The sequence below is a fragment of the Dermacentor albipictus genome, chromosome 1 (assembly GCF_038994185.2).
Source record: "Dermacentor albipictus isolate Rhodes 1998 colony chromosome 1, USDA_Dalb.pri_finalv2, whole genome shotgun sequence".
NCBI classification, from domain to species: domain Eukaryota; kingdom Metazoa; phylum Arthropoda; class Arachnida; order Ixodida; family Ixodidae; genus Dermacentor; species Dermacentor albipictus.
In genome coordinates, this window is record NC_091821.1 from 205,587,704 (window position 1) to 205,612,384 (window position 24,681).

A 24,681-nucleotide genomic window follows, 5' to 3' on the forward strand; every position below is an offset into this window, starting at 1 on the left:
TTTCTATATTATTTACCCGTTTCTTCTTCCATATAGTATTTTTCTAGGTTCGCGTTTATTTCTGAAACACACCAAGACGCTTGCGTCCCCAGCCTTGATATTACCTGTGCACACCTGTAGCTTACGTTTTCTTTTATTAACGCGTATTCATTCCTTTTGGTTATCTGCTTGAACTCCAAATCTGTTTTTTTTTCCCCGTTCCACTCTATAAATAAATAAATAAATAAATAAATAAATAAATATTACCTGACCTACGGTATGTTCTTTATAGATAGCACAGCCTCTCTTTACTGTTGCCCCAACTGTACGATGGCTTATTTATTAGTTTCTTAGTTTTGTAGAAAGCCAAAGCTGTGTTTCTATTCTACAACTACACCTACCTGTTTATCGCGCCTGAAGAACAATAGTTTGTTAAACGGTGCGAAGATGCTGCGAAGATTTTCACGCCCCCAACGGGTGCAAAAACCAATGAAACCGGTTCTCCGCTTTTCGAAACGGAAGACCCGCCTAACCGACTAAAGCAGTGAGGCTCGTCTTCGCGGGTGTTCCTGCATCACGTCCGGTTAGGTTTCTGATCCCATCGTTGCTTTGCGCCAGCGGAGATTGGCGGCCAGCCATTCTCGCTGTACCAATTAATTTCCTCGTCCATTCTTCTCACTCGTCCTTTTTCTTCTTTATTTTTATTTTTTGTGTTGTTGTTAACAGCATTACGGGATGAACGCAGCGTCGGTCGCTGGTTTAGCGGTGAGCGTTTGGGACATCCTGCAAATAAGGGTGGTGTGCACAGTTCGTTTTAACAGCGAAGTCTGATGCTTGTCACGCGGGCCTCCTGCCCATACAAGGCACCCGGCAGTCGTTTCTCATGCAGTCTTTTTTTCATTGTGTGCACGGTTCTCGGTATAGCCTGAGCCGTGTACTTGGACATTCAATCAAACATGTCCTGGTTTGCCTGCTTTAATAGCTTGGCCACACAACGTCTCAAGACGTCCTGTTCCACTCATGAAATTTTCAAGAGAGACAGAGATGAATACTTTTTAAACAACTTTGGAGATACTGATGTAGTTACGAATAGCGTGGCATTCAATTGCGCACATTACAGTGACAACAGCAACAAAATGGAAGCAGGATATTTAGTGCCTTCAGAATATACCTTTGCCATTTAAGAAACAGGCCTGTTCGGCACTTGCTTTCATGGTAGACACAGACCCAGCTTTGTCCCGTATTTCCACTAATCTTAACTGTAAAAAGCTTAGCTTTACTTTCATCCTCGGTGAGCGAACAAGATCATTTTTAGATGTCATGTTCTAACTAGCTGATTCATCACGTATACTATCTGTAACACTTCTTACGCAACTCTTCAGTTATTCGATTATCTCTATGGCAAATCAGTTTTCGATAAGGTTTCGGCACGCGCAACTTACTTCCTTGTTCAATTTTTCTTCCTTATCTAATAATGTTCTACCTATCGGTCCTTTCACCACTGCGTCGCACTGAAGTGGAGTGCCGAGTTACTCCCCTTAACGTAAATAGACCAATATAACATCGGCGGCAGCAACTTCCGGTCAAATGACCAATGTAAGTTGCACAATTGCTGGCTAAACGGATAATCAAAAAGGAAGGTGTTCGCTAAAAAGTATTTCGTGAGTCGTTGCGGTCACATGTAACTAAACTGTTAAGAGTGATGACCGGTGCTTTCACTGCTGTCTCTCCCTTTCGCTACACTCATACAACTGCCGCCTGGCCCTATCTGTCGCACTAAAACCCCGCTACTTGACGCTGTAATTGTCAACGGTTCAGTATGCACCACTGCGGCGCGGGTCTTGGCATCCTCTTGTCCCAGTCGGTTGAATGCCGCTCTAAGGATCGAGATGAGCCAGTTTCGATTTCGTTAACGTACCTTCGTTTATTTCTTTATTTATAGCGTCGCCTACAGTTTCCACTCGAATGTGTTCGCTCACAAACACCCATCAATACTTTTTTATCGCGCAGTGTACCATCGCCTCTGAAGCTACCGAGTCGCCGAAGCATGCTTCTCCCCATGAAGCCTCGCAATGTGGAGAAGCCAGCCTTGAAGAACCACTTACGGAGAGTTATGGAGGCGCACATTGACGCCTTCCGAGGTGCTTAGAAAATAGACGGACACATGTTCTTGGCTGCAGCTATTTTCACTAGGCTGCGTTAATGATGAACACGAAATTGTGTTCCGCCAACGCGTTGCCACCAATCAGGACCTAATAGCTGTGCATTGCATGGTTTTGTCAACCTTTCCGCGAGCTGGACATGCCCCACGGACGCTCCGCTTGCTTCGCTTGGGTGCCACTCAATGCTCAGTACTGCGGGTTTTCTTGAATGACTTGCTCTCGAAAAACAGGCGGACGTGACGTATTTTCTGAAACGCATTTGATCATTCAATGCCTTTAGCTTGGCGTCCTCAATTATTTCGCGACGCTCTCAAGTGGGCTGACCCGCAATAGCTTCTGTGTTTGACTAGTTTTATCCTTAAGGCAAGAAGTCGAGAAATGTTTTTATAACTGAGTTATATGGGGGAGTTCCACATAGTTTTGCAACGGTGGCAGTGGCGGCGACGTAGGTCGGCGTGCTTGTCATTGAGGAAGCACGGGCACATTGTACATAGCGGAGCTGGCACAGCAGAACCGGCGCAGCATGCGAGAACATTCGCCACGCATATAGCGAAGCTCTCGTGTAGCGAAGCGTTTGGAAAGACTTGGTATGACGAAGTAATTGCACCGGATGTAGTGAAGTGCTTGAAAATACTCTGGATTAACAAAGCGATTCCACGGACCAGACTTCCAGGACTCCCGAAGTGTGGGAGAACTCGCTTACACATATTCGCTGTCTTTGGTGCACGATTTTCTCGGGTATGCCTATAGAAGCGAAAGGCTTTTTTTTTTTCCTTCCACAGCTGTGAATTTGGTTTGTCAAAAGAAATTTTGGTGCTTTTTTTTTCTTGCATGGCATGCTTCGATCACTAGCTGACTTATAAGGGACGAAGGGTGCAGCGCAGCCATTATACTAAGCAAGAGGTAGCAAGTTCGAGCCCCGACCACGGTGGGCTAATTGCGATGGAGGCAGAAGGCCCAATTACACCGTGTTTGGGTGAACGCTACAGATGATCAAAATTATTCCGCGTTGTCTCTTACAGCTGCTGTGTTTCTTTAGAACAATAACCAAATAAATAAATAAATAAATAAATAAATAAATTCCTCTGCGATACATCTGTGATGCACCGAAGTTTCGTACTCAGCCACTAAATGATGAGACAAGATTGAAAAAATTCGCTTGATCTTCAGCAGGATCATCAAGCTCGACTGACACCACTGACTGCACGAAAAAAATTGAAGTTCCCCTGGCAGCAGCAACTTCTTGATTATTAACCTTAACACACATCTTAAAATTGCGGAATCGAAGTGGATCATTGCTCGAGACGCGTTCATTTAGTTTTGCAACTAGTACCAGTTTTGAGATGTGCGTCCCGAAACTTGTGGCAAAACGCATTGGTGCTCCACTCACGCATTCTCCCAGAAAGGTGTCCTTAAAGTAGCACTAAATATGCCAGTTAGATCAGGCTGAATTAAATGAAATTGCGCTTTTCAAATACCGAAAATACCTGTCGTGCCGTTGGCGGAATCTTGGTAAGTCGGAAAAAAAAAAACACGGAAGTGAAAGATTCACTTGAAGTTGCCGCGCTAGCTGCTCGTGGCACCCTGACAATAAATCAGCCTCTTCTGGGCAGAACATTGAATAGTTTATTGATAAACAAGGATTGCATTGCGTTGGAATGGATATCGCACATTCCATTGCCGCGAAATGCTCCAAGGGACATCTTACAAGACGTTATTGTGGACGCAGGGTTAGATCAGCACTTGTGATACTTAGTATTGCAGAGCGATGTATACAGTGGTGGAATTTTATGTTCGGCACTGTGTGGATTGAGCTCGAACTAATCTATATGTGTGGCCATTCCATCCGTGTTAATTAACACATAGATTGCCTTTCCCCAAAAGTTAAACGCCGCAAAGTTTATATCCCGCGTTCGTGAAGCGACATTGAACAGCAGTTAGACACTGCTTGAACGCTCCGTCGTAGCAGTGCTATCTTTATTATCATGATATTTTTGTAATCACTTTTTTATTTATTGTTATTTATATTATTTGCGTATTTATTTTATTGCCTATTATTGTTCCAATTTATATTGCAGGACAGAAGAGGGAAAAGAGAGAGGAGAGACGGATAAATGAAAGGTAGGAAGTTTAACCATAACTGAGCCCGGTTGGCTATCCTGCATACATCTTAAAGCGGCAAGCTGTCGGTGTGGCTTCTTGCTATCGCTGATAGCTGGCTGCGTGTCTTGCGTGTCGATCACAGCCTCCGCGATAACACGGCGTTTGTTGAGTCAGGTAATGAGCGGACTGACTTCAAATGACTTATGGGACTGGTATCACGGCGCGCGGGCGCGTTGTCAAGCGGCACTTTTATTTTGCGCTACGAGAAAAGCGCCGAAAAAAAATATTTACGCCGGCCATAGCAGGCTGAAAACGACTGAATGGGATGTTTTAGGACACCGCAACAGCAGTTACCGTTGGAGCTCACGCCCCTAGTTCAAATATTTAAGAAGTTGATGAGTTAGTCTTCTTATTGTGCACGAATTACCCAGGTAATTAGCGAAACAATAATTTTCCTGATGACGCAAGAGCACATACGACTGAATGTCGCAGGTGTTGTAATCGTATACGTTTAATTTATTTTCGTTTATTTTACAGCTGGCTAATTCGCTGGTTAACGTTAGCCAGTTAGCTGCGACATCCTGTATAGGTAAGCAAAGGTGTCATGTACTTTTGCGACCATCACGGATCCTCGCTTCCGATGCCATCACGCAAACAGGTAGGACGGGTTTGATTCTTTTTTTTTGTTTTTCTTTCATGTTCGGATGACTTCTCAAGTTTGCGAAATGATCGTCGGCAAAACAGCAGCATAGCCACCGACAATATCCAACCGTTCGTCCTTTCTCGTGCAAGCGGACGCCCGCATCAGCGCGAACCTGCACGACTCCCAGGACGAGCATTCCCTCATCGGCAGGAGCGTTTCGTGACTCGCGTATGCCACCTTTTCTCGCGGCAGCGCCACGTCGGCTCGCAGAGCCGAGACACCGCGCCCAATTCGCGGTGGTATCTTTCGTATTTTTTTTTTTTTTACTTGGTGGCCCAAGGCACGTCTCCCAGAGCAACGGCCTATTAGCTGTGGCCGACCAAGCCCGTCCATGTGTATGCACCGTGTGTCGCGCGACGCCGGCAGTGTTGCGCGGAGGTTAACCGCGCCACGACTCGGGAGGAGGGCTTCACCGCAACTGCCGCCTCGCCACGAGGCCGACTCGGCTCTGGCGTCGCTGGAGTTCGCTGCGATCGCCATTAGGGCGGCGCGTTGGCGCAAATTGGCCATTAGCCCCGTGCCAGCTGCGCGGTGGCCCATCCACCAGGAACGTGCGGGACATTGAGAGCCGCACCGCCTCGTAAACAGGTGAACAGAAAGGAAAGAAAAAAAAGGGGGGGGGGGGGGTTGTGCCGTGATGCGTCGGCCGTCCCGTTCCTTGGAGCTTTCTCCGCACGTAAAGGCCATTATACGGATTTCCCCGAGCGCAGCAATATGCGCTGGCGCGCGCGCAGGTTCGGAACTCGGCCAGAACCTTCGCGTTATGGGGACTCGTGCGTTCGGTGCAGAAGTTGGCCGCTGGATGCGGGAAGCGTCTGCCGCTCTCTCTCGGCTCTTAGAGTTAGAGCTCGTCGTCCGCACAACTGTAGGCGCGTGACGTGATGGCAGACTGAGGTCGACCAACAGACGAGAGTGTTCGGATGCCTGAATGAAAGAAATGAAGAGAGCTGTGCGGCACATCCTTCTGTCCTCGGCAACACACACTACTTGCGAAGAGGGAGATTCATTTCGAGCAGATGAAAGCGTGGGACCTCTGGCAACGGCAATAATTTTTCATTGACGAATTGTTCAAATTTTCCCATTCCTAAATGAATTTACCCGTATTCCTTCAGAAAGAAGACTCTATCGAGTGATCAGCCTTTGCGATATAACAACGGCACGTGAGTTCAAGTGAAGCAGCTGAAATTCGGACCAAATTCTTGGCATGTGCGCGAAACTTCAAAAAAAATAATTAATTTAGATATAGGCCACATGAGCCTGTGATCCTATGAGCGTAATTATGTCACTTATTTCTGCAGCCTTGTGGAAACACGGTTTAAGGTGGTCGCTGAGCAAAACTAAATAGTAGCCCGTTAAAGAACATCAATGAAAAACCTTTAAAAATCCAGCATTGCGCACGTCGTGCAGAAATATATGCGACGAAAGGGCGATGACGCCAAGCCCAATGCCGATTTATTTACAACACGCGCGCCTTCGTCTTTTTCGTTCACGGTCGTCCCGTGAAATGACCGTGAACGATCGCAACCGGCGACACATATTGCGAAGTAGTGTGTTACAAACGTGAGAACACCCCCTTCCCCCCCCCCCTTTTTTTAACACCGTGCTCAGATGTCAGGAGCAGCATCTGCATGTACGTTGACAAAGTAACTGTCTCCTCTTGCTTTTTGGGGAAAAGTCGCTTTTCTTTGCCTAAATGCACATGCTACTATATCACTGCTACATCTTGTATCTTCGTGTCATATCGGGGTATTGGAAGCGCTCCTCACGGCTGCTTTTTGTCGTCTATGACGAAACAACGATTGAGATCAAATTTTGTCAACTTTCTCGGAAGCTGACGGCAGGGATATGATTACACTTTCGTGCAGTTACGCGCGCGTGTGATTTTCTATCTCTGAAGAAAAGGTGGCGTAATCGCTTTCGAGTTAACGTTGATAAATTGTGTAAAACACGCCTTGATTGTTTTCAATAGTCGTTCTTTCCTTCGTGTATTAATATATGGAATGGCCTTCCGGACTGCACTATAACAGCACACAATGTTAAAAAATTTTATACTCAACTAGAATTTTATTACAGGCAACGAGATAATTAAGAATTGACCATGCTTACTCTTATTCTGTGTATACTGTGTATACATACTTGTTCATCCTCCCTGTAATTTGTGTTTGACAATGCTGTATAACGTTGTATTGTCGCTGCTGAAATTTATCTTTTTATTTTGACAATTTCTCTCCTGTAATGGCCCTCAAGTGAGGGCTACATTATTCCTAAATAAAAAAGATAAATTTTGAAGGCGACGTTCGGTATACCAGAGGTTTTAGGAGATTATATTGACGTGGCATGGGTCGCAAAGCTGCAAATCAGGTTTCAGCTTCTTTTCTTGATGCCACGAATAGTGGTGGTCACCTTCGTGGAGGGCGTAGACCCCACTGTGGGGAGAACGTATTTGATGCAGCCGCGAAGGCCGACAGCGAATATGCATGGTATCCGGCGGTAAGGTGATAAAACAAGGTTGGAAAACGCGACACCCGCATGTTACCTACCTGATCCTCATAATAATTTAGTCATGCCGCCCTTCAAACCAATTATAACATATTGTTGCGATCTGTTCCCCAAAGACAGCGCACGTGAATACCATATAGCCCCAACCTCAACGTGAGTGTCACGCCCCTGCGCTAACACGGTCAAGCTCCAGGCACGCATGAGGGCGAAATGTCTGTAAAAGGATCAAGAGCGTACCTACTAAAGTTCCTATAGAGCGTCGACAGTATACGTACACCTGCCTACAAAACTTATCTCTGTTAATTTAATTCTTTTCTGGTTAACTTACTAAGTTTCAGTAGGTGAAGCGCCAATAGTGACGGCACACACCTATTGAAAGTTATGCACCAACTAGCCCCACAACGTGTTTAACTCACTAAGCTTCACATTCAAGTGTAAAATGTCCGAATAATTGCCTAGAGAATTATTTGCAGCTGCAAAATAGTTCCACTTCTTACATTACGACCACCAGAATATTGGAACGCTTCTATGCAGGCGCACTATATCAACATAAATTAAAGAGCGAGCAAGAAAGCGACTAGCATGCGTTATTGAGTTTACGCGTTCGCTTGCGATCGTAACAGTGGCTTCATTCAGGCTCAAGATCGTACACGCTCCTAAACAGTGCTTGAAAATCGGTTAGGGAATGACTTCCCTTGGCACTCCTATATGAAATCATGCGCGGCAGATGGTCTGGCTATTTCTTTTTTTTTTTTAACCAGAAGCTGCGACTTCTTATTACGTTTCCCCACAGACTTCCGGAATCAGAATCAAACAAATTTCATGATCCGGATGAACATTGCGGCTCCCATCAGCTGATGATGATGATGGTTCATTGGCATCCGCTTAAAAACGGGGCGGTGACAAATAGTCACCTAGCCTGCTTGAGTTAACCAGCTATGCTATACATGCTTTTCAATCTAGCAATTTTTGTATGCATCACCTTAATCTTTTTTCCCTTCCTCAAAACTTATCTACCTCGCTCTGCTACCTAGGCCTGTAACGGATCCGCTCGTCCTTCTTCAAGCTCTCCCCTACTTTTTTTCCACCAATACTCTGAACTTCTATTGCTTATCTCGTCTGCTGACCGGTTGGTGCTTCCGTCCACTTTAAGCACTTCCGGAATGTGTACGTTACCTACGGATCTCACTGGGTCAATCCCTTCGCATTCAAGCCTGAATAGAGTCACTGTATATGCTCCCTCGGAGTGTGTACAGTGACTTTATGCCTGAACGCTTTCGAGCGCCTCTCGATGGCTGCTGTGAGAACTACTGCCCGAGGCGCGCGGCACCGGTCCGAGCTCTGGTGCACGTGCTCAGAATTCCCACCTGAGATATGTGGCGCTATAATTTAAAGCTATTCCAATCCGTTTTTATTCCGATCTCCTGACGTCAAATCTACGTAACCGCCGACGCAAGCATCGGGTGGTGACCCGCAGCGTTGCCGGAACGGCCCAATCAAACCCTCTCCTCGTCTATAGGAGATCACTTTGGTTTACTTTCAAAACGAATAACATTGCCTACATTGAACGGTTTTTCTGATCTAATAGGCTGAGAAGAGGCGATGAGCACGCTCACGTGGAGAGGGATTAGATGGGGCCGAACCAGGCAGTGAAAATAGATAACCGGATGAAGAGGCAGGTGCCGGCGTCTGCGATTGGTCCGCTTACCCTTACTTAGCTTGCGGTGGCTTGTCTAAAATCGCGGCGGCGTGCAACGGACAGTTAAAAATGCCGCTAAAACGGATCCTCAGCAAGTATGAGTTGGCCGAGCGATGTCGTAGATGTGCAGAAAGGACTCGATAACGTTATACAGCTACGCAAAAAGTTTTACTACACGCAAATAAACCGATACCCTCCGGCAGGTGCGAATAGCCAGTGCCTGAGCGATCGGCGAGGAGCCATCTTTTATTCCTTTAGGAACGGGGCAGACTCCGGCTCTTCAAATAAAAATCCAGTTCGGCATATTAATGCATCTTTAACGCGTATACAAACCACTTTGACGCAGTGAGTTTTCGTGGTTTTGGGACGTCGGGTGACAGACAGGTGAAGTGCGTGCGGCCAGAAACCTTTTGACCAATTGCAGAGGGTTAATGGCGAAAAGGCGTCCAATCAGAAATAATTATTTTTCTTTTTTCCGGTCGAATCATGCATAATCAGTGTGTACACGTCAAGTCAGATGGGGAGCTATCGCGGTTTTCGTGACGTCGCATGACAGACAGGCGAAATGGGGGTGGTCGAAAACAGTTTTTGAACAATCGGGGAGGGCCGATTGCAGAATTGGATTAGAAAAGCTTGGAATAGCTTTACGTTACAGCGCCCCTGGCCTGGTTTCGCTGGAAGAAGATAAAACCTTGTCTGATCGTGGTCTCATTGTCTTTCTTCAAGGCCAACGTCGAGTCCGAGAACTCAGGTCCCCATTACGATGAAGGCCAAATGCTCAGCAGTTTCTGCACCATTTGTTCCCTTTACGGAAAGTGAGTGGTGGTGTAAACTTTCGTTTCCCTTCATCTCACTTCGGCAGCAAGGTTAGGTCGTTACGTCGGCGATCTTAAAAAGAATGGTTCTCGATAACGAAGAATGAAGGCCTAGCGACCAAGGTGGACCCGTCGTTATGTTAACACGCAGGCGGCTCGCCACGTCATTGGCCTGGGTTGGCATGGCTTCGCTCGTGACAGCTCGCACCTGGAAACGAACGCACACATAAACGCGCGAAGATGTCCTAACACCGAAAGACAAACGCATGTATAACGCATGAACAATTATCACCGTTTCGGCTTTCCTACGCTCGCGAGAGCGTGTGCCTTGAGGCGAACGAAGTTCTCGTTGACGCTCGGAAACGCACGAACGCGTCCAAGCGTTTCTATGAAACTTTATCGACTCCAAGCGGTGCGTGACAAACTGGCACGGTTCCATCCGGTGGGAACGCTGCGTCGAGCGCGAAGACCGACGGAAGCATGCGAGAGTTCTCTGTCTGAGTTTTAGCAGTGTTTCACGACAAATAACACGCGCCGAGTTCGGTTGCACCGACAGATGAAAAATGCATGTGAGGAGAGTATCTTATAGGGCTCTCAATACGAGCAACAAATGCTGTGACCGCACTTGTGGCGTAGACTGGGCCAATCGCTGACCACGTGCTGCGTGCGCACCTCTTTGTGACTTTACTTTCACTGTTCCTGTAGCAGTAACGAGTCTGTAGCTTCTGCGGTCATATTGCTTGGCTCAGAAATCAAACAGCTGTGATTAGTCGTTGTTTGCGTTTGATTTGTGTTTCATTTGATGCCGATGGTACATATATATGCACTGGATGTCACTGCCCAAGGTCGAAGTGATAGCTTATCATGAGGTTTAGCTTACCTAAGAGGTTCCCGTTTCGTGGATGGCTTTTGCCAGCTGTGGCCGTCGGGAACCATGGGTGGAATTCCCTAAGCTGCGCTATTCATGCGCACTTTTTTAGCCAGGAAGTTCTTGCGCTAAACTAAGGGTGCAACCGAAGTGGCCACGCATTTAACTTACGGCGTCGTATGAGAGCGAGGTGGAAGCAAAGCTTGGATTAAATGAAGAGAAATGAAAAGAAGTGCTGTCAATTAATAGCATGATCGCACATCATGCATATGTGGTTGAGGCTATATTATTACGGCAAATCATTGCCCATCCCCTATTCGACAGCTTCCGTTTCCGGGAGTCTAGTGCCGACAAGCACAAGCGCGCTCCCCCGTTGACCGTATCGCCATGTATCGCCGTCAGAAGAATGGTAGTGAAAGCGTTAAGCATTCTTCTCACATTTCTGCGAGAGACAGGGCCGATGGGCACATGGTGACATATTTGGCGAAGAAAGAGACGCTCAGTCGGAGCAGCTGCCGGCCAGCTGTGCCATGCTAACCCCGCCTGTATACATCATTCGAATGTAAACATTTTTGCAGGTTCAGGCGGCCGCATTCCGACAGGAGTGAAATGCACATAGGCGCATGCACTTCAATTTTGGAGAGCGGTAATAAATCGTAGGATGGTGATGTCAGGGCCTGGAACCCCTATAGCCAAAGTGGCACCTCATAGAAGTAAAGGCTAATCAGTCAACATCACCACAGTGATGAGCGCCAACGTTTCCATGCATTTACCAGCCTCATAAAAACACACGTTCAAGTGCATGTCAGAATACTGCGCAGAACCGCACACGAAGCACATAGCGGTTCAACATTCCAGCTGGTTTCGAATTAAATTGGTTCAAGTCGTCGATCTTGCAACACTGACGCACTTTGTTCGGAGTGGTCACTGCGCCTATAGTGCGAGGCCAAGGTAGGAGCGGTGGTATCCAAGCGGCACCCGATGCTGTTCTGAAAATATGCGAATGCGGCTTCGCAATATGGCGCGAACTTCGGCTCAAGAGCAACAGTCCATTAAAATTGCGGACAAATTTTGGATGTTGCAAAACGTCATCGGTGTATTTTTATGTTCACTGCAGGACGGAGGCCTCTCCCCGCGATCTCCTATATTGCCCCTATATTTGCGTAAGCTAACTCCGAGTTATGCCTGCAAATTTCCTGATTTCATTACCCCACCTGATGTTCTGCCGTCCTCGCCAGCGTTTCATTTCCCCTATAGCACCCACTCTGTATTTCTAATGCACCACCGATTATCGGCCCTATGAATTACGCGGCCTGCCCAGCTCATATATTTTCAGTCGGATCCACACCGCTCTCTTCCTCTCTCTCAGGATTAGGGCCAACATTTTTCGTTCCATCGCTTGTTTGACCGGTCCTTAACTTATTCTGCAGCCTCATTCTTAACCTCCAAGTTTCTGCTCCATATAATAGTACTTGAAGAAAGGGATGATTGCGCACTTTTCTTTTCAAAGGCAGCGGTGATCTCCCAGTCACGATTTGGTAATGCCGGCCGTATGCACTCCGACCCATTTTCATTTTTCGGTGAATTTCCGTCCATTTTCAGGGTTCCCTGTGAGTAATTTACCCAGATAATCTTACTCCTGTACACACTCTAGAGACTGACTGCCGATCATGAATTCTTGTTCGCTTGACAGACGAGAAGAAAGGGAACGGTTAACTGAGGGGCCCGATATTTATTAATCATATAATAAATATCGGGTCCCTCTGTTAACCCCCTTTCTTCTTGTTTATTACATAACGAGGGTCTCTAATCCGACAATAATGATGCCTTCAGGTAGCATGCGTGTGTTTATTAACCAGGTACACCCAAATAGATCACACACTCGTGACGCCTGCGGCAGAAAGGATGTTCCACATCCACCGCCAAGGTTTGTGAGGGGTGGCGCTGGTTAACACTCCCAGGGTTATAGTAGGAAACATAAATACCCAGTAAAGTGGATGGGGAAACGGCGCCGCGGTAGCTCAATTGGTTAGAGCATCACACGCGTAATGCGAAGACGTGGGATCTTTCCCCACCTGTGGCAAGTTGTTTTTTCATACGCTTTCATTTCCTATAATTTATCATTTCTTTAATTCGTTTAGTAAGCACAAGTAGTTTCCTCTGTGTTGTCCTTGGTCTCAATGTTTGTTGGCTCCTTATGTTTGCTTGACAGGTTATTCAACATTACCTTTGGCTTCCGCATATTATTCTACTCTTGCACTTTCTCAGTTAATTAAGGTCCTTATTCAATTGTTGCAATGTGTCCCTAGCGTTGCTGAACAGGAGAATGTCATCGGCAAGCTGAAGGTTGTTAAGATATGTGCCGTTAATGATCGCTCTTAATCCTTCCCAGTCTATAATAGCCTGAATACTTCTTCTAAGCATACAGTGAATATAATCGGAGAGGTTGTGTCTCCTTGACTCATCACTTTCTTGATAAGCATGTTTCCACTTCTGGATAATTAAAAGATGTGAAGAGGGAATTATCACTGAGGCAGAGTCGAAGCCTGAGAAGTTGCTCATGCGCGCACTGTGGCTGAACGTATAAGTGTAAATGTGTAAGTTTCACATAAATGAAATAATTATTCAGTTGTCAGCCGTATGCTGCAAGCACCGCGACCTTGACGTGAAGTTCGTTCAGTCCTTCAGTACGACCCATACGATATGCGCTTACACGGCTAATTACACGCACATGTCGTAGCTTCGTCCAAACGCACCGAATTAAGTGATCGAACTGTGCGCCGCCGGGAGAGCGCACAAAATAGCATAATTCGAGCGACGTAAATGCTGATCTCGCTGATACGACACATTTTAGCGACAGCGCTTAGCGTCGCGCACGCCTTCATATTGTTCATTTCGCGATACCAGGCCACCGTGACCGGCTCTTTCATGCCGTCATGTTGACCGGACTACTGCGCACCCGGAGCGGAGCCCAGTAAGACTGTCGCCCGCTGGAAGAAAATGCCTATGAAGGGTTTCTCAAGCAATAGGAGGAAACTGTAGAAAGAACATCACACGAAGCGACTGAAAGACATGAGTGACGTCATTTCGCCCAAGAATGATTTTAGTCTGGTGTTCAGAACAATCATCTACAGCCGACGATGACCGTTGCCTGTAGTCGCTTTTCTTTGTCGTCTGGTCTTCCCATGGCCTATTTGTTGCCTGTTACTGGCACCCGCCATGGTTTCTTAGTGGCTATGGTGTTGGGCTGCTAAGTACGGAGGTCGCGGAATCGAGTCCAGGCCCCGGTGGCCGCATTTCGATGGGGGTGGAAACATCCGTGCACTTAGATTTAGGTGCACGTTAAAAATCCCCCGGTGGTCCAAATTATTCCGAAGCACCCCCCCCCCCCCACACACACACACACACACTACGATGCGCCTCAAAATCAGATCGTGGTTTTGGCACGCAAAACCCCGTAATCTCTCTCTCTCAGTTACTGGCTTTGTGCATGCAAAACAAAAACATAGTGACGTCTTTAGGAGCATTATGCTGCACGTTTTTTACCAGAAACGGAGTGTCTCCATTGACACTTGTCAGTGTGGTTATATATATAAACCTGTATTCGTGCATGTGTGTGTGCACTCATGCGGCATTTCTTCGCATCGTTCGTGAGGCGTGTTTTATTTTACAGCATTACTCTTCTAGCAGTCCACATGATTTTCGTGTGAATTGTGGTACGTGATTTTGTTCGCCATTTTTTTATATGTCATCGTATTGACTTCCCGCTTCATTGACAGGATTTCCATCCGTCGTACGCATACGTTCGTTTACACCGCAGGCCACAGAATGAGCAATACCGTGGGCGCAGACACTACGTCGCTTCGACTTGTTGCTGAATTGAAACTATGAGCTATTTAATAGAAGGCTGAGGCTAACAACACGGAAGACGACAGCGAATTGTACTACAGCAATACGTTTTGATAATTAGAAACGTTTAGGCGTTTTTCGATTGTTTCATCTTGCATGGAGAATTGTAGCCTCAAAGCGTCAAGAAAAATAATCATCTGCAGCTCTATGAGCGAGCGAAAGTTCGAACTAGAAAAAAAAAAGATAGGAGTGCTTGAAATACATCAATGAAAAACTGGACGATTGTAAGGGACGGACGCCAGACTTTTGCTACCACCCAGCATAGTGTCACAGGGAGTATGAAGAATCCGGCATTGGCGCGCATAAAGGAACACAGCCTAACAGACATTAAGCAGAAGTTTGCAGCACAGCATTAATGTTCCACAGCAGTGCACGCCCTATACAATTCTGCACTAAAACAGCTCAATGCACTTTGAAATGACAAATCAGAGCACGCCACAAAGATATAAGCACGCGCAATCATCGGCTATCTATTGTCACCCCTGGACAATCAGCCGCAGCAGCGCGTTCCAGCGCTTATACCCGCGTCAGCTCGAGCTGCGCAGACAGACAATATTATGTTCGTAAGACTGCTACACCACTATCGTACAAATTTCTTCTTAAGTCGCCATCTGCGATGGCTCTTTTAAGTCTTGTGAATCGACTTCGGAAGCGGCGATAGCCTTCACGCTAGCCACCACGGACGCCGAGGTGATAATGAGCGACTCGCAGGCAGCGATTCGCAACTATGCTAGGGGCCGGATATGCCGGGAAGCGGCCCGCATTCTCCAAATTCAAAACAGAAATATTTGCCGCAAAAACGACAGTTTCCTCGTACGGACCCCCACCCACACTGACCCTCCGCTACAGGGCAACGAGACGGCCCACGCCGACTTAGGGCCCGTACATGGTCGCTCCGCCCGTCCGTTCCGCCCTCGTCCGGTCGCGAGCGGAAGCCCGAAAAGCGGAAGGTGTCGCAAAATTCGATGCACGCTCAATCCGCACGAGCGGAACGCACGCGCACTCCTATTGGGCGACGCGGTCTGTTGACAGCTGGCAACCGTTCGGCGGAGCAAAGGTGTTCAAGGTTGGCAACGACCTTTGACAGCAGACGACACTGGCATATTTTTGCAGATGTGATTTCAATTTTCCGCGTTCCGGCGAAAATGCGACTCTAGGCTGCCACATTCTGTTCTTCAGCCGTATGTGTTGCATTGGCACCGTCATCCTTCTTCGAAACATTGCACAGTCGTCTTATCTGCGCCACCTTTTACAGATGTATTGCAATCGCATCACGTCGCAGCACGCGACGTATTCTCGGATGATTACTTTCAGTGCACGCTGCCTTGGCTGGTTGAACAAAACCTCTCTAATTATCCAACGTGATGCGTTCTACGTCACGCGAAACTGATAGTGTCGCCGGAAGCGCGGTGGCGCGGTTTCTGTAGTGCTAGTGACAGCTTGCAAGAACACGGAACACACGCACATCTGTCGCGGAATGCATTTGCGTAGGTCGCCAAGACGCACCTTTTTACCACTGAGCACGCGTGTGAGGCTCCGAGTACAGCTTGCTGACACGTTTGCTCGTGCTTTTTTTTTTTTCACTCTGCCAATTTTAAGAGAGTGCTTAAACCGGTTGGATTCATGGAATGCCTTTTCCTTAAATTATTTGCTCAGCGATGACTGAAGTTCTCACCGTGTGCAAAAAAAAAAAAGTTATGCATAAGTGGTTAACTTCATGCAGCAAGGAATTGAAGGTTAAGCAGTGAATCTACAATTCATTATGACTGGCTTAAAGCAATATGTATGTATAGCCGTGACCTTATGCAGATATATGCATACTCATGAGATATGTTTCCAAGGGGAGTACTTATTTGAAAGCATATAATTTACATTGCTGATAGGAAAACTTATTTTGAGTGAAATCAAACAATTGCATTCTTTCTTGCCAGCCTGGCTACCCAATATGTTGCCAGCTTACTACTTAACATACCTAATTTAACATTTCAACAATGTACAAACATTACCAAAGCACACAAAATTAAGCAGTACCTTGACAGGCATGCTCCCTCTCTCACCCATGGCACCAAACAAGGATGTTCGACTTGAGATTGTTTGATACTGTCGGCATCATACATGCGTGTTCTATTTTGATTACTCTACTTATAAAAAATAAGCTCTAATCAGGTTATATGAGTTAGTTGGGCACGAGCTGCGTGTTGTTTATGTATTTATGTAGTAACAACCTTGCTAGCTCATGCACAGCCATATTTTAGGAAAATGAAAAATGCATAGCATAACATAAACAGCTGGCTAGCGCCTGTATTTATTTGAGAGCAAACCGACATTATCAAGTGTAGCTTAGCAGTGAGCTCAGTGACCTCTTGTGGTGTGAAAAGGTTGATGTAGTTAGTAGTTTTGTGTTTGTCTTTCTTACTTAGTTGCTGTTTTAACATGCACATGACAATGAAATGAAGGTGCGTAGGGCAGAAGACAGGGCCACACAAAAAGCGAGGAAACATTCATTGTCATTTTTTTATTTCCATAACAAACCAGCGAATAGTTCCTTAGGTTCAGTTTTGTGAATAATGCACAAGGTGTTCTGCGTAAAATTGAAAGATTGTAGTGCTCTATTACCTATACACTATTTGGGTAGCCAAATGAACGATACTCCCATTAGCACTGTGAGAGCACAGAAATTTGCAGTCAAGAGGCCGCAGTGGCTCAGCCTCTTGCCAAATGTAAAATTGCTCCAAAAGAAAACATGCATACTGGTGAATTGGGTATGCATTCATATCTGCTATTCAAATCCACACATCACAAGTAATCTTTCATTCCTTGGCACATTTCTCACCATTGTACAGACTTTGTTTCAGCGCTCTGTGTGTGCAGTAATATAACTTGGCAAATCAAAGCTGCGGTTATTCAGTACACTGAAAGCAACTTTGCGTGTGGGTTAGATAAAATAATGCTCCTACATATGGGTCAGCTTAGTATTATCAGCCGTTTTGTTTACTAGTTCACTGTTACGCCTGAACTATACGGTGCCACTGGACAATGCTGTATCCCTGCAGGCACGCTAGAACAGCTTGGATATGCACAAACAATCCTTTACATCGCACTTAAATTAAGGTGGTGTGGATTTGCTGTCACAATGTGCTTGTAAGCATAACTGCCGAGCATTCAAAAAAGTGTTTGAAATGTAAGGGTGGATGCTCAGGTTTGCAGGTGTGACATTTTACATTTATAGTGCAAGGACACACCGATGAACAGGAAGGATACCACACAAATCCTCGTGTTGTGACCTCGCAGTCACAATGCAAGTAGTTTTCAGTGGTGTTTAGCTATAAACATGTGAAGCAATCTGTAAATTCAAAACTGTATTAAGTAAACTGAGACACCATGAAAAGCAACATAACACTACGGTGTACACATTTTTGTCACATCAGCTCTTTGTGGTGCAGGTCAAATATGTATACAAGCTATTTGTAGGAAGTAGGAAGCCTATCCAATATAAACAAGAAACTTGCAGGCAAGGTAATCACAACAAACCAGCTGAGACAGTGGTACTATTCTACTTGTTTTCGTTTGGGATAGCACAAGTGTTCCCACTTGTGCTGCTGGATGGTTGCGACTGATATGCTCGCGAAGGTTTGGGTCATTCACATTTCAAGGGATGAGTAACTGTTACATACGTAAATCATCTTCCTCTGCATGCAGCCGCTGTGGCTGGCAGTCGATCCCGTAGCCACATGCTTAGCAGCCCAACACCACAACCACTAAGCAATCACGGCGGGTAACTGCTCCTCAGGTTGTGCAATCTGTGTGGCTGTATCAAAGCACTGATGTAACACGTGTTTCAGTGGGGTCCAACTACAGCACAGAAGTTGTGGTGCAGCTCTTCCTAATGGCAACATGTGTTGCAGCTGGGATACAAAGAGTTGAGCCTTTGTATCCGACGAGCATATGGTAAGTGGAAACTTTGTTTCCACTTCTAAAAATTTTTGAGTATGTTCTAAATGACATGAGCCAATGTTGTAATGCTATTTTAATTTTTATAATAGCTGTACACGTTTGTGTACATCAAGTACACCATGAAATAACAATCATCGGGGTATGCTTGAAAGGCACCTTCAGCATCTGCACTTCAAACCGCAGCTATGTTGTAGCCATTGTAGGTGAAACAGCAGTAGTCAACGCGAAATTGACCACCACTTTAGCAGTTTGCATGCAAACACACATTCATGTGGTGGCATTGTTTATTTTGGTTACCTGGCCCAGGCAAGTAATGTGAATAAGAGAACAATTATGAAACATCATTAGCTTAGTGAGGCCCAAAATACTAATTCGGGTAACTATTAATAGCAGTAGTCGAGGGCACGCTTGAAAGGCATCATTAGCAGTCTGCACGTCAAAGCGCAGTCAAGTCGTCGCCACTGTTGGTGAAACGGCAGCACTCAATGCGAAAATGACAGCCACTGTTGGCAGCTTGCATGCAAACACACATTCATGTGGTGGCATTGTTTATTTTGGTTACCTGGCCCAGGCAAGTAATGCGAATAGGAGAACAATTATCAAACATCATTAGCTTAGTTAGGCCCAAAATACTCAGTCGGGTAACTATTCATAGCAGTAGTCAAGGGCACGCTTGAAAGGCACCATTAGCAGTCTGCACGTGAAAGCGCAGTCAAGTCGTCGCCACTGTTGGTGAAACGGCAGCACTCAATGCGAAAATGACAGCCACTGTTGGCAGCTTGCATGCAAACACACATTCATGTGGTGGCATTGTATATTTTGGTTACCTGGCCAAGGCAAGTAATGCGAATAGGAGAACAATTATCAAACATCATTAGCTTAGTTAGGCCCGAAATACTCAGTCGGGTAACTATTCATAGCAGTAGTCAAGGGCACGCTTGAAAGGCACCATTAGCAGTCTGCACGTCAAAGCGCAGTCAAGTCGTCGCCACTGTTGGTGAAACGGCAGCACTCAATGCGAAAATGACAGCCACTGTTGGCAGCTTGCATGCAAACACACATTCATGTGGTGGCATTGTATATTTTGGTTACCTGGCCAAGGCAAGTAATGCGAATAGGAGAACAATTATCAAACATCATTAGCTTAGTTAGGCCCGAAATACTCAGTCGGGTAACTATTCATAGCAGTAGTCAAGGGCACGCTTGAAAGGCACCATTAGCAGTCTGCATGTCAAAGCGCAGTCAAGTCGTCGCCACTGTTGGTGAAACGGCAGCACTCAATGCGAAAATGACAGCCACTGTTGGCAGCTTGCATGCAAACACACATTCATGTGGTGGCATTGTTTATATTGGTTACCTGGCCCAGGCAAGTAATGCGAATAGGAGAACAATTATCAAACATCATTAGCTTAGTTAGGCCCAAAATACTCAGTCGGGTAACTATTCATAGCAGTAGTCGAGGGCACGCTTGAAAGGCACCATTAGCAGTCTGCACGTCAAAGCGCAGTCAAGTCGTCGCCACTGTTTGTGAAACGGCAGCACTCAATGAGAAAATGACAGCCACTGTTGGCAGCTTACATGCAAACACACATTCATGTGGTGGCATTATTTTGTTTACCTGGCCCAGGCAAGTAATGTGAATAGGAGAAAAATTATCAAACATCATTAGCTTAGTTAGGCCCAAAATACTCAGTCGGGCAACTATTAATAGCAGTAGTCGAGGGCACGCTTGAAATGCACCATTAGCAGTCTGCACGTCAAATCACAGTCATGTCGCAGCCATTGTTGTATTTGTTTATCTCACGGCAAGTAACACCAATGTAAGCACAATTATTCACCCTGAATAGCTTTGCTAGCATTGTTTGTACTAAAAAATTCTGAGTGAAGTTGAATGTGTTTTATTGAGGCAATTATTTAATTCACAAGCCATCGGCATAGTGATCGACGGCCAGGTTCAAACAATGACATTTGTAAAGTAATAAATGGTGAAAGTTGCAAAAGCTATCTGTGCACTGCTTTGCTGGGCTCCATTTACTGAAAAATGTCTTTGCAACGACAAAAGTATCAGACAGGAAATGACACCCCACTGCACAATGTTATTCGTGTTGAACTTTTTTGCCATCATATGTGATGGGCAGCGAAACCATCCGTTTACTAAGACTGATTGCATGAAAAATGCAACAGCATAGCAAGGTGTAGTTTCACAATATGGCACCCTTTCATGTGCACTTCTGGCGAGCTGCCACATGCACTGATGCATAAACATGAACTGAGGTAAGAGGCTAAGTTGCTGTGCAACCCCCATGACGCTTTTAAGAAAATCTATCTCTAAACCTTTCTGTTTTCATAGGCGATGAAAATCTGTTTTGAGCAAGTTGGTTAATCACACTGCAGCAACAACACAAGAAGCAAGGACAGAAAACACAGCGAGTAGGCAGACTGAGAAGACGAGGTAGACCAGTGGGAAAGGTTTTAATGAGATGGAAGAGGCCTGCCCTGCCGTGTACATGAGTTAGTGCTTTGAATGAGATTGGTTTATGAAAATGTCTAATGACTTTCCTGAAAGAAAACTAGCAAAAGCAAATGCTAATATAATATAAAAGGACAGATATAATGGTAAGCGCAAGCACGCATGGAAACAGGCACGTATTCACACACAAATGCGAGAACTAAGAAGAACTCCAACGTAAAGAAATCTGGGAAATAGAAAAAAAATTGACAAACGCAAGAAAACATACATTTACAAACAGACGCGGGTCGAGGTATTATAGGAGCGGGTTCACAAGCTGCTGTGCTTACCTTCTCATATGTTTTCTTTTTTAACCGTTTTCTTAATACTGTCTCGGGAAATTTTAATTGCATTCATGACATTAGTGCTCTCAGGCGCGTCCACATTTCACGACAGCGCTGAACGTCTTGACGTATGCAATGATTGTTCCCTAATTTCCCCCCACCGATAGAAGCATCTTTAACCGTGCAGTAACAACTTTTGAAACAAACGATAGATGTACGAAGCAGAAAAGGCCGGTGTGATAGGGCTTCTCTATCGGACTACATAAGAAAACGCAATCGGCAACACTTATGCTCAGCTCACTTCTGAGCACACGAACATCGCGTAGTACGACCACTTCTACACCCAGTAACGCTGCAACACATCGCACATATGTATCATGATTTGTAGCTCGCAAACGCACTTCATAACGGCAAGAGCACAGCTCGAACGTCGCGGTCACCACGGCGCATCGCAGCCGGCAAAACGGCTCATACGCAGTACAGCACACGCAGAATGGCAGCGATAACTAGGCGATAAAAACTTATCGCTACTGATCGTATCGTTACTTTTGGTAAGTTGCGAAGGGCTGGCGTTCACCACACCGCGGCAACGATCGGCATACACAGAGCAGAAACCAAACGTGTACGCTGGGTGCGCAAATCGGACGCTACTTATTTCGCCACGACTTGAACGTGTGTGCTGCTCAGAATGCACGTGTATGTGATGGAGTTCGCGTCTGCGACGCACACGCGAAGCATGGCACAAGAAATCACGAAGTCGACGGCTTGAAATATTTCTTCCGACGCTCTCGTAAACACAACACACACTTCCTGCGCTCCGTCTGTTTCTGTTGGCGATCGCACGCACTGATGAGGTCCGGAAGCGTACACCGGCTTGCTTCTTCCGATGACTATCTCCGTGGGTGCCACATATCTCTGGTAAAAATCACAAAAAGGAGAAAAAAATAGACTGTTTCTGACGCGGCTGTAGCCTAGGCCTTGCGTCCCTGCTTCGCTTCGCTTCGAGCACGCGCCATGTTTGCTGTGACGACAGCCGAACTATCCGCCTCGGACCAGCCAATGAGAGACGAGCAGGCGGCCGGACGGGAAACTTGCGTCCGCTCCTCGCTCGCCAGTAGAGAGCTATCCGCACGCGACCGGACGAGGGCGGAACGGACGTGCGGAGCGACCATGTACGGGCCCTTAAATGCCAAACCGCGGCGCCCGCCGGCAATGCCGACGTCTCGCCCACCGCGAGAGCGATGTAGGACTGGACGTGGGGGGATTGCATGAACACTTTCAGAGACATCACGCAACACTACAGATTGAACAGATGTAAATACGCACCACCGCATGCCAAACTAAACAAGAAACACGCGGTTGCCTGGAGGCGATCGATTGCAGACACACACATATCCGAACCCGGCGATCATTAACCTCTGCAACCCCGACATTTATGCATCCGACGAGTGTAAAGCGTGCGGACCCAGAGCGACGCTGCAGCACATGCTGTGGGCATGCACCGGTAGCGAGCAGCAGGAGCCCCCGACGAACCGGGTTAGACATGGCAGTCTCGAACCGAGGGCCGCGTTGGGAGGCGGCCCTGCTCAGCCACGACCTCACCGATCAACTGTGGGCCGTCCGGCACGCCTAGGAAGCCGCCCGTTTCCAAGGACTCGAGGCCGTCGAATAGGCTGAGTAGCTTATGGCCCCGCTCCGCCCAAATCGCCGGACAATTCGAATAAAGTGTTCACTCACTCGACTTAACGCTTGCTAATGGCGAAAGCACCGAAGTTCGCACCTGTGCTACCTTTACATATAGGTCTTTTTTCGACTACAGCGCTCGTCCTTGCAGCGGCGGGCATCGCAAGCTTGCTGATCTTAGGAACAGTTTTAGCTTTGTGAATACTTTTTTTTCGTAAGATTTTTCTCACGCCAACATTTGTTCGTAAGTTCGCTTAGTGAATTCCGCCCCAGATTCAAATGAAGAAAAAAATTAAAACGTTAATGTGGCATATTGAAACAAGGAAACAACTTGCACGTGACATCACGTTCGTTGTCTACACCCACCGTCTTCGATTGCTCGGTACAACGTTTGGATCGCTTGCGCATTATCTGTTAAGTGCAACGTGTTTGAGACAGGGCTGTACGACTGTACACCCCTGTCAAGCGTGGCGATGTCGAAAGGCAAGTGTTCGGCGTTTTGCTCTGCGTACTACGATGGTGTTGTCGGCTCTACGCGGGCACGATACGAAACGAAGACCAAACTCTGCGACGGCGTGGACCCTTAAACACTCAGAGTCGGCGCGGATGCGACTGTAGATGGGGAGTTACTGCGAGCTACAACGCAGGTGGACATAATCAATTACCTCGTTTTGTCGACCAGCTACGTTACCTTGCAGCAGATGAAGGCGTATAAATCGCTCGATGCACATAACTATTTCGCCAGCGGCAGCAGCTGCAGAATATCGCAGCAATGCGACTCCATCCAGTCGGAGCGCGTCATCGTATTGGGTGAGGTAAAGCAACAACGAACGAAAACACATTCTTGCACACCAGGAAGCGTAAACGACAACGACATACATCGTTTTTTTTTTTTATCTACGGTCGATTGCCGATTGCTGACGTAGCCGATTTGCCGCGCGAGCGGATGTTGCTGTTCAGTCTAATAAACCTGTGCACAGAGCATTGTTAAATGTAAACGGGGCGCAGCCTTGCTTACCTATACCAACAGTAAAAGTAACGTTGCATGGTTAGATGCCGCAACTGTTGTACGCGGTAATATAAAGCTTTGCGATGTGGTCATTAGCCAAATGCAACTTTTGAAAACTAATTCCAAGTAACATTTCTTTTTTTCAGCTCATCCACTCTCAGCGGCTTCGGGAGCCAGACCTAAAAAGGTGGTGCTTAGCTAACACAGATGACAGCATCATAGCAGCTCGAGTTCACCTGCATGACAGATGCAGGGGAAGCATGCTTGCACATTGGTGTTGTACTGTTTGCTGTAAAAACAACAGTGCGCTTAAGGGAAACGAGAACGTGAACAGGAAGAAAGAATGCATGGCTCCCAGCCAAATGCCCTGGCACACAGCCAAAGCGCTTAAAAGACATAGACTTCTCGTCATGCAAGAAGAGAATGAAACTCTGTAATCCTACGTTCAGTGCATTGCAGTTGGGCATCTTAGCCCTCTTGCTTTCTGTTCGGCAACTATTATTGC

At 46.5% G+C, this 24,681-nt stretch overlaps 1 protein-coding gene across 2 annotated transcripts in view; it reads left to right on the top strand.

Annotated features, from left to right (window-relative positions):
• Nucleotides 1-24,681, top strand: part of twz (BTB/POZ domain-containing protein twz) — a 208,486-nt gene that overhangs the window by 52,749 nt on the left and 131,056 nt on the right. The window contains exon 2 of one of the 2 annotated variants that reach the window (XM_065425212.1): nt 4,220-4,262. The exons of the other annotated variant lie outside the window; for it this stretch is intronic. Coding sequence (XP_065281284.1) covers nt 4,220-4,262 — 43 coding nt within the window. The remainder of the gene's footprint in view (nt 1-4,219; nt 4,263-24,681) is intronic. 2 annotated transcript variants of the gene reach the window in all.